Raw genomic sequence first — 10,878 nt, 5'->3', positions numbered from 1 at the left:
GAATGTGACCACACCAAATCCAACTGGAGAAGATGTCTCTGATATTGTTAGTATGTAACCACTAAACTGTACTGGGTTTAACAGGGAAACAGTCAACTTTGCTGACAGGGAAACTGTAGCACTTTACTGACACTGACTTTGTCAGTTCGTCAAGAATAAAATAAATGATTGTGTGCCCATGACTTTGCATGTGTCTAGTCATATGCACAACAAAAAGAACATTTTTGGTCTAGTTGGCAGACCAGTCAATAAATGTTTGGTCAGACAGAGCTAATATCAGGCCATTCAATCACCACCAGAGACGTTTTTGAAGCAGGTCTAGCACTTTCAAACACACAAGAGCTGTTCATCATCAGGAAATTCCAGGCAGTCAAAATGGCAAGTTATTAACAATATTGGTAATCAGAAAAACAGTTCAAAACAAAGTAAATGCTGTATGTCTTACAAATGTACAAGTATTAAGTCATCAAGCTACAGTTTGGTGAGTGAGAAAACACAGTGACGATAATCAGCACAGTCCCAGCTGAGGGAGCCAGAAGAAATCCTTCCCAAATCTGGTTTAAAAAAAATCTGACAAGTCAGATCCACTCAGTCGAATTTATCTGTATTCATCAGTGGTTCTGGACTTGCTTGACCCCCTTCTGTAAACAGGACAGAGCAACACCGGCCCTCCTGGGTTGGATCCGCCTTTTTGACAAGGCCAGTTCTAAAAATAAATTAAGGTTTATCAACATTGTGAAAAAGAAATGCAGCTTTAAAAAAATATGTTGACTGTAGCAGATTTCATATTGACATTTGGTTCTCATCCTGTCACAGGAAATGCATCACATATTAAAAGCACTTGAGTTAAACATTACTTTGGCTGCATCAGCACTGAAGTTCATGCGATAAGCACGAGAGCTGAGAGATCTGGTGAGATAACCTGGAAGGCTCGGGACTCACAGCTGCTTGATGTCAGAGAGGAAGGCTGTGTGCTCCTGGGTCCTAAAGGACTCTGGTGGTCCAGTGCCATCCACACACTTTGAGTTTGGATTTTTCAAACCAGGCGAGCACTTGTTTAGTGGGGTTGAGTTCTCCGTCAGCAGAGAGGTACGGTCAGCTGCTGGCCTCTGGGAAGGACAGAAAAGGTACATTCCCATCCCTGCTGTTTACCAACTTTCTTCATTAGTTCTTATTGAATGGAATCTCACAAATGCAATGCTGCAACATACTTAGGCATAACCTTATTTAAGAATAAATACAAATGGGTGTCAGATGACTTCATACAAAGGACACCATTGTTACAAAAATCCCAATGAAATAAAGATCTGGTTTACCTGTCCTTTTGAGTGTAGAGCACCTCTCTTTCCCAGGCTGCAAAAGGATGGTCATTGTTCAAGTTTATTGTGAATTCATCACACTGCAGTGAGTTGCTGTACACATGGCATATGTTATCATTCCTGTGAGGGCTATTTTGCTACCTATTGCTGCCAGTGGATGTGATAAGGGAGATAAGGCATATAAAAGTCCATGTGAAGCTTGTTAAATGGGAAATCTCTGATGCTGTAAATAATAGTAGTGATATCAGTTCTGTACCTGGTTATCTTTTGTGCTTTCCGTTTCTGGTACTCCATCTCATCCACTGTCCACACGGCCCCCTTCACATTCTCCACGCGCACAAAACACTTGTGCAGGCTCAGATTGTGCCGAACTGCATTCTGTACATGCATGTTTGAGAATGTACAATTGAAAGAAAACAATAAAAACAAAAAATGTGTTTCAGTAAAAAAAAAAAGCTTATTTGTGTGTGTACATGTAAAAATGTCTGGTTATGTCTGCCATCCTAAAAAAACAAATGAAACTGGCACTTATCCGCCACAAGCTCCTTCCTCAAAGTAAGACGGTGTGACAACATTCATCTGTTCATGATTCATGTGTCTTTTATAGCATTACTACAGGTCAAAGACTGTGGTGTATTTGATAATCTGCTGGCTGCTGTCCTCTCCTGTTCTTCTCTAAGGTGGAATGGAGTAATTCTGCATGGCACTGATATAGAGGCAACATTTCCACAGAAGAAATCAAACCAGCAAGTTTACCTTCCACGTGGCTGCATTGCGCCTGAAAAAGGCAAACGTCCGCGTGAACCAATGATAAATCTCGTTCAGCGTTAGTCGCATGTCAGATGCCTCAATTATAGCCTGAAACAAAATCAAATGCAAACTCTATTTTAGATTATATATAGTAAAATATCATAATATACATAATATACATTTCCTTGTCTTAGAGAGGTCTACTTAAAATATTAAAATTAGACATCATGATTTGCTGTACAATTGAATGTCTTTGTAAAACACAGAAAAATAAATGTACAGTAGGGGTATTGTCAGTAATTATGGACAAGGCATTGATTTTGGTCTATTTTATACAACATATCTCACATGCATCATGGATTTGTACTATTTGCCGTTTGCGTTCATCATCAGTACCTGTCTTATGAGAGCTGCGTACGTGAAGGGAGGACGCACGTCTGCATTCCTGTAACACTCATAATCTGGAGACAGGTCTGGGGGGGGGGGCAAAATAACATACCCTCAAGACACAGAGCAGTGACAATAAACACTACAATATTTGAAATGATATGACTCATGGCCCTTAAATGCTCTTCATTAATGTGTGGTTTCTTAGAGGCTTCAACAATCATTTTACATGAGAAAAAGTCAATACAGTACATATACAATACATGCCAATACAGGAAATGAACAACTGCAATACATGCTCCAAATGTACAAAAGTACTTTGAGCTGCATTCTGTGTATGAAAGGTGCTATACAAATAAAGCTTATTATTATTATTATTATTATTATTATTATTATTATTAATATTAATATTAATATTATTATTATATACAGTATACTGAAATGGTGAATAAATTGAACTGAATTGAACACAGAATATTTCTAAAAGAGTCAGTGAGAAAACTGCATGACCGAAAACCCTGGCGGTGGCTCACCTGAGCAAAGGGGAACGTGGGGTCGCATGTAGTGTCGGTGACGTATGGTGTGCAGGCTGGAGTCACGAGCTGGACTACGGGGTGATGGAGGGCCGGAGGGCGAGGACTTGCTGTGTGGTGGAGCTTCCCTGGGTGGGCTTGCTGACCGCGCCACTGCAGCCGTGTCCACTTCTGAGTCCACGTTTACCTGCTTAGCAGAGTACAGAGGGCGAGACTCTCTCCACTCTCTCAGCTGTGGAGCACAATACACACACCAGTTAAGTGAACAAGAGCTTTGTAAACAATGTTTGTCTCCATTAGAAGAGACAAAAACTCAACATTGCTGAACCATTGTTAATGAGCAATCCCGGCTACAGGCATGTGCTTTGCATGTCCATGTGGACACTCACTGATGAGGAGATGGTGTGGGGCTCTGAGGGGTGTGTGTGGAGGTGGCTCATCATAGCCTGCAGTCGCTCCTGCTCCTTTGACAGCTGTGAGGGTAGAGGACGCAGGGCAAAGGTCAGGAAATAGAGCATGACACCTTCAGGGGAGGAGGATTAACTTAATCAAGCAGTGAGACTCATTTCGGTGCAACAATGAGAGCTAGTCTGGTGACATCATTGGGCAGATGTGGGAGTGGTAGATATTGGATTGTGAAGGTTTCTTGAGTCATTGAGAACAACCGGTCTGGTTCCATTTATCATCATCAATATGTCGCTCTGTCTCCTGTGTGACTTTTCTGCCATGAGACCGGGCTGGACAATGTTCCAACCAGATATCTAACCTTCCTTAAGAAAATGTCTAGCTTTGGCAATCATCCCTTTGATTATCAGTGTGTGGCTTGTTGAATATAGCAGTGTGCAGTGTGATGTAATCTCTGTCCTTTTGGACCTACCTGGAGAGCCAGCTGTTCCACTACCTGCATCTGGACTCGACACTGGGCCGTGCTCTTATCATCCAGTACATGCTCACTGTCCAGGTGCCTGGTGTGACATTCAAGTTCCATTGATTAGAAAATAAAAACAATTCAAATAAAAAAAAACAATTCAACAGACAGTCATAAATAATATTGCTAAATAATATATATATATATATATTGTTGCCATTTATGGTCTGTTGGCTTGCTAAATTATATATATATATCAAAGGCATTTAAACTCTTACTTCAGAAAGTTCTCAAAGTCCTCACATTCCAATTCACAGGCTGGCCATCTGCATATGCCATGACCATAGAGAGAGTGCATGTCTGGATCCAGGGATCTGTCAACACTGATAAAAGAAATAGGCACCGTGGTTCTGTTAAAACTCAGAGATAAAAAGGACATCTTATTTGCAGTTGATTTTAAAGCACATTTTTGGTTCCAGCGCAATTGTACAGTTGCCAAGAGAGGCTGAGTGTTTGTGGACTGACCGCTGAGTCTTCCTTACAGCCACAGAGGGAGTTGTGAGGGCCGTGGGGGGCAGGTCTGTGCTGGCCGACATCAGGCTCTTCACATCTGAGTGACCACTGGTCTGCTCCATCCAGATCCTCTGGCATTCAAGCACATGTAAACCTGTGGGAAAGGATTAGATCATGTACCTTAGTGTGACATATCCATGTGGTCACTCAGACCTCCTCCCATTCTGTGCTCTCACTGGTACAAGGAGAGTCTAGAAAAGTCTGAAAAGCATTAGTATTTTCTTGAGGTTAACTGACTTGAATGAACTGCTTGCAAATGGTAAAAATCATTCTGGACATTTCCTTTTAAAGAACAATTTAAGCTACTTGATCCTATATCAAAACTGAAGAAGTGGACAGTATGTCCATCTTTATGGTGCACATTTAGACGTGTGATATGAAACACCAGAGCAAAAAAGTGTACCAAACGGTAGTGTATGAGATAGCAGACCAGCCTGCTGCAGCTTTAACAGGTCTTCTTGTCGCTGGACTTGTTTAATCAGGGATGTTTTCTGCAAAAATAAGCGCCATTAGACACAGTTGTAAGATTGATAGAAGTGATAGAGAGGGAGTTGGGAATGTAGTGAAGCATTTGTTTCTTTCTGAGTTATTAAAAGAAAGACCAACCTCTGAATCCATCTTATCTTTACCGTCTGACTGTTGCTGCTGTTGAAGCTTTGACTTGATATGTTCTTGGTGTCTCTTGTAGTAAGATTGTATATGTTGCTGTTGGGAGAGTGCAATATGACAATGAGCATATTATGCATATATACATTCCTTTGAACATAAAAAATAAAACGCCAAGAGTTTAACAATAGTTTAAAAAGTAAAGTACATAAAATAGAGTAATTAAAAGACAGAAGACACAAAGCAGAATAATTAAAAGCTTTTTTGTTTATAAAAAACAGGGTGCATCTGATTAATAGGAAGTGCATTTGATCTGTTAGCACAAAGTATCTGATAACAGTTTTGTCTTCAGTCTAGATTTGAAACTGGCAACAGCTGGGGCATTTCTGATGTCACCTGGAAGTTGGTTGCAGAGCAACACCTTTGCCTACCCCACAAGGTGGTGAATCTATGACTGCAGGTGAGCTGGCCCGTGGCATACCTGCTGTAGGATGAGAGCATGTTTCTGCTGAGCCAATATGTGAAGCTGCTGGTTGATCATTTGGGAGCCCATCATGGCTGCCGACAAAGACCTTCACAGAGAAAACAGATTATTAAGAAAATGGAGATAACACAAGACTCAATCTAGATATTTTACCTCTGGCAGGTATATTTGTTGATTAATTCCACATATGGTATGCCTATTGCCTACATAACATAAGAAAGCCAATGTAACATTCATCACTATTAAGATGACTTTCAAATAAGTGATTTATATTAGGTATACATTTTATTCATTAACAAAACACATATTTCAAGAGTAGTTATTGCTACAGATGTGTCATAATGACAAATATTGATGTTACAATTTCAGCTGTACCGATTGTATTGTAAGAGTCTCCATCAAGATGTGCTGTTCTAACATTTAACAAATCAATAGGCTAATTGTTACAAAACATCAGATTCAGCAAAGATATAATATGTACGTGTTGCCAATTGTATCAAAGTCAATTGTGTAAAGGTCCCTAACATTTTGGGGGGTTTCTTTTAGAATTGCCCACTCAAACAAAAACATTATCTAGTATGTGGCTATATGATTGACTTGGAGTGGCACAAACTGTATTAAATATAGGTTCATTAGGACAGCTGATAAAATTGTGTAACAATCCTGGTTTAATTATTATTTCTTCTTGTTTCATTTAGCTGGCAAAAATGGAAGTTTTAAGTAGTAAAGAACAAACATAACTTAACAATTATGTGTAAAAAATACATACAAAATGTTTGGACAATATTATTTTAAAAATAAACAATATTTTTGATATGTGCATTAATTTTTCACATCCTGTTCTTCACATCAAACCACTGTGTGTAAGTACAGTAGTAAGCAAACAAAGAAACTTACAAAAAAAACGACAAATATATTTTCTTGCAAATCTAAAATAAGTTGCTTCAGAGAGAAGAAAAAAATAATTATACATCAGCCTCTGACATTTCATCTTTAATGTGCTGAAGTAAAAACAATTATATGCCATAAAATAAATAAGTTTTGAATCATGCAATTGTGACATTATTTAACAAATTCAATTATGGTTTTTAATAAGAACATCTAGGCAGCATAATTTACAATAGGACAGGTTCACACAGGTATGTGTGAGAAATCCTACCTGGATGAGCGCAGACACTCCTGACTGCAGTGGACCAGAGGAGGACGGCGTCTACCTGAGTCTGACCATCTTCTGTGTCCTGATGAGGCACTCCACTCTTTTTCTCCGTCACAGTCAAACCCAATGAGATGGCCTGGCTCCTCCAACACATCTGAGGATATGAAAACAGTCCTCCTTGTGACAACAGCTAATTTCTCTTTGTCACCACATAGACATACACAAACTAACAACGCCTGTAAAAAGCTTTGATGCCTGCACAGCCTTTCCTTCACCTGACAGAAATTAATGAAGTAATCAAACCCACCATATCACACAGACACAGAAAAAAACTCATATACACACTCACACACACATACATATCTGAAGCACATGTGATTAAAAGCAATGTTGGATGTATCAGAAATCATTCCTATGAAAATGTGACAGTTTAGATGCACCATAAATATATGAACTGAATACAGAATAGCCAATATCATGGTCATTTGAATAGAAGGAGCATTCTTTGGCCACCAAAGTTTCATGTTTTATTTTTTAATTGTTTGCTTAATAATACTTTACACATTTACAGGCATCATGAGCATGAACATTTTACCTTTGTGGCACTATACTATTAAACATCATCCTTCATTTCTTTAATGGAATGGCATAGCCTAGATTCAATGAAGAATGATCACATCAGCCTTAATAAATGATAAATTAAACATAATCAGATATACAGTATTACTAGGATGTGTGCCTTACATGTTTCACCCAAAACACCCAATAAAAAAAATACAAACAAAAACAATAAATGCAATAAAAGGTGTTGTTAAGAAAAATATACCCTCCTTCTGCTAATAATGAAGAACAAAAAGACATCTGCCAGGGGGAATGTGACACTGAGAACCATTTGAAGATCTTAGAAATCTGACACCAACTTCTAATAGAAAGTGCACTGTCACTTGCATAAAAACAATATCACCTACAAAAGCAAAAAGTCCTTGAAGTCAAAAAGCTGTCAGATGTGTAATCAAAGAGCTCTTTTACTGTGCCTTTCCACAGGCCTGTCTCTAACCTCCCTGTCATCATGCCTGAGTGGGATGCAGATCGCTAATTACACCAAATCAGGAGCCCTCTAATTATTTAAAGGCTCGAGTGCAATTTGTGTACAAAGCAGCATTTAATCCCACGAAGGTGTCTTCAGTATGACAGAAAGAGGAGCAATGGGTTTAGCTCAGGATCAATGCATATGCCCACTAGATGCACCCTCTAGAAAAGAAAGAAAGGAAAACAACAGGAAACACATCTCATTACTTGCTATTAGCATTTTCTGTTACTGCAGAATACATTATTCTACAGGCTACAGATAATGACAGACAGGGCCGAACAGCAAGCAATCAACTAATCAATGGAGAGGTATCTATTATTAGCATATCTTTTATGCTTAATGTTCCAGTCTGCCACAAAGGCATGTCGTGGCTCAGTTAGTGACAGTGAAGAGCACCTCTAGTTTTCATCTGTATGTAGCCAACCCTTCTAGAGTGAGTGGAGCACAATATGATTTCCACACTAGTGTTCTCGCTCAAGTACATTGTAGTGTGAACCTCCTGAGAATAATGCTACAAAGGTTCCAAAAAGGTTTAGGGTCACTGTACTGACACTTCCCTGATGTACCGCTAGGGGCCAGTAGTTGACCATATGAGACTGTGGCACTTTGCTTCCTCCACTGGCCAAGTCTTCACTCTTGCAAATACAATGCTATTTGATGTAAATGTGGGTTATATATGAAACATCAACATACAGATATGAAACATATGTTCTGATCAAAACATTCTAAAAAAATATATAAAACTACAATTATTTATGATGTGTTTATTTTTCTGTCCTTTAAAAACCCTTTTTACAATATCTTTCCCTTTTCCATACTCAACTACATCTGTCACCACCTCATGATACTTTACTATCCCCACCATTGTATCCAGATGAACTTTATCCCTTTTGCTATTGTCACCAAGCATGTTTCACAGAGGCTTTAGGATGATATTTACAGTGTTCTGAAATTAGCCTGCATAGCTGAAGTCTTTTTTTTCAGACTATTTATAGTGCTGACTGCGACAATGTCCACTGTAATTTGATTCCATCTGTCAAGTCAGAGCAGGCTGGAAGTCAGTGGAGGCTCCATCTTTACCCTCTCACTGTGTCAGGGGGAGCTGGGCTGATGGAGTCAGGGGGAGCACAGGGGCCCAAAGCAGGCTCCTGCTGCCTGCTCGCTCCAGGGCCCTGTTTCCTGGATGAAGAGGAGGATGTGGAGATCAATGGGATCAGACCCAAGTGCTCCCCTCTCCCCAAGAGAAGGAGCTCAGAGTCTCTGGATGTTTGTCAACCCCCTCCCTCCAGCACCAGGAGGGTGTCCTTTGCTGACGCCTTTGGTTTGAGTCTGGTGTCTGTGAAGCAATTCAGCGGCTGGGACGTGACTGATTGTTCGGGGGACTTTCTGGTGGGGAACACTGAAGACAGAGACTCATATTTGCTTTCCTCTCCGTTTCCCACTCCACTGTCCCGTGAGGAGCTTCTCAAGAGGGTCGAGGAACAGAAGCTGGAGTTGGAGAGTCTCACGTTACTCCCTGGAACGACCACACTGAGGGGGGTTGTACGAGTGCTGAACATTTGTTACAGTAAGACGGTGTATGTGCGTATGTCTCTCGATCTGTGGAAAAGCCACTTTGATTTGCTGGCTGAGTACGTCCCTGGGTTCACTGAGGAAAGGACAGACTTCTTCTCTTTCAAGCACACGCTAGTGCCTCAGTCCAGCAGTGACGGGACGAGACTAGACTTCTGTCTGCGATACGAGACAGAGCTGGGGACCTTCTGGGCAAACAATGATGGAAATAATTATGTAGTGTTTTGCCACAAATACACGGAAGTGCCTGAACAAAAGGATATTGGCATAAAGGAGAATAAACTACTCAAGAAAAGCTGCCTGAAAGCTCCAAGGTATCGAGTTATTATAATCTCTCAAAGCAGGAACTGATAGGCAGCTGTCAATATCATTGCATCAAACCAGATGTGCCTCAAGCTTGAAAGAGCATGGGTGATCACTTTCTGAATATGTTAATCATATGCCAAACATAATGTTCACATTTTCAAACATGTTATGTTACCCTATTCAATAGTTGTAGCTGTGTTCTAGCTATCAACATATTATTTAATGAGTGGATATATCTATGTCAATATTGTGAGTCTGCTAATGGAACGTTTTGTCAGTTACTTTAATGTCAAAGATTTTAAAAGGGTGAAAAACACTGTAATGTCAAAGATTTTAAAAGGGTGAAAAACAACGTAACAACAGTTCCCTCAATGCATAAGTCTACATTAGATGAGGTACTTCAAAGTTGGATAATAGTAAGGATTTGTCTAACCATCCGTTGGTTTAAAATGATCCGTACATATAAAAATGATAATGCAGTGCTTGTCCGATGGCAACGCTAATAAGTTAACGACGTCCTGTGAGATTACCTAAAATTAGCGGATATTAGGAAAGCCATCATCCATGAGAGGTGCTCTTCACTGTCACTAACTGAGCCATGACAGAATTAAGATAATTAAAATATTTAGCAGAAATATGTTAGTTGCCATTTTCAATTAAATTCAATTCAGTTTTTCAAAGTCCAGATCTGGAGAAGTCTTAGTGAACTCTTTATGACAATCTGACTTTTGCACAGCTATGGAAGCTTTCATGTGTGGAAACATGTCCAGAATTTTGTTTAATTGTCTTGAATGTAATTCAGTTTAACTGAATATGGTTATGGTGTTTTTTCACTGACTTTAGCAAAGTGCTGTTGTGTAGGTATTACCATATGTCTTCTTTCCTAGCCAAAGTAAATTTTCCAGCATGAATCCAAGCACAAACGAAGGTAATGTTTATATAGAGTACAGTTTATGCTATTTTACATTAAAGTTTACTAAAATGAAATCATTATAAAAACAATTGCTCATGAATTTCAATATTATAAATCACAAGCTATGTCAAGTACTGTAATTGGCTTGTTAACTAAATATTGTCATTGATCCCAGATATTTTCAGTAACGTTATTCTATTAGCAAACAGACAAAAATCTACATTTTGTTGGTTATTTATAAGTTAAAGTATTATTTTCTAAATGATTTTTTTAACATGTGTTAACATGATCTCATCACGTCACATGTTTATTTTCAGATGA

At 39.2% G+C, this 10,878-nt stretch overlaps 1 protein-coding gene across 1 annotated transcript; it reads left to right on the top strand.

Moving 5' to 3' along the window:
- The first annotated feature begins 8,876 nt into the window (after positions 1-8,876).
- LOC143110082 (protein phosphatase 1 regulatory subunit 3A-like) lies at positions 8,877-10,878 on the top strand. The gene is made up of 2 exons (XM_076272912.1): positions 8,877-9,652; positions 10,875-10,878. Exons 1-2 carry the CDS (start codon positions 8,877-8,879, stop codon positions 10,876-10,878), a joined length of 780 nt encoding a protein of 259 aa, XP_076129027.1.

Source organism: Alosa pseudoharengus, unplaced genomic scaffold (assembly GCF_046254945.1).
Source record: "Alosa pseudoharengus isolate Yale_2024_CS ecotype anadromous, Long Island Sound unplaced genomic scaffold, YU_APseudo_1.1 YU_APseudo_1.1_scf_10, whole genome shotgun sequence".
In the NCBI taxonomy this organism is placed as follows: Eukaryota; Metazoa; Chordata; class Actinopteri; order Clupeiformes; family Clupeidae; genus Alosa; species Alosa pseudoharengus.
Note: the sequence above shows the minus strand (reverse complement) of the source record. Positions and strands in the feature narration are given on the sequence as shown.

Bases quoted from the DNA above. Each gene is read 5' to 3' on its own strand.
- LOC143110082 (XM_076272912.1), top strand. From the start codon at position 8,877: ATGGAGTCAGGGGGAGCACAGGGGCCCAAAGCAGGCTCCTGCTGCCTG.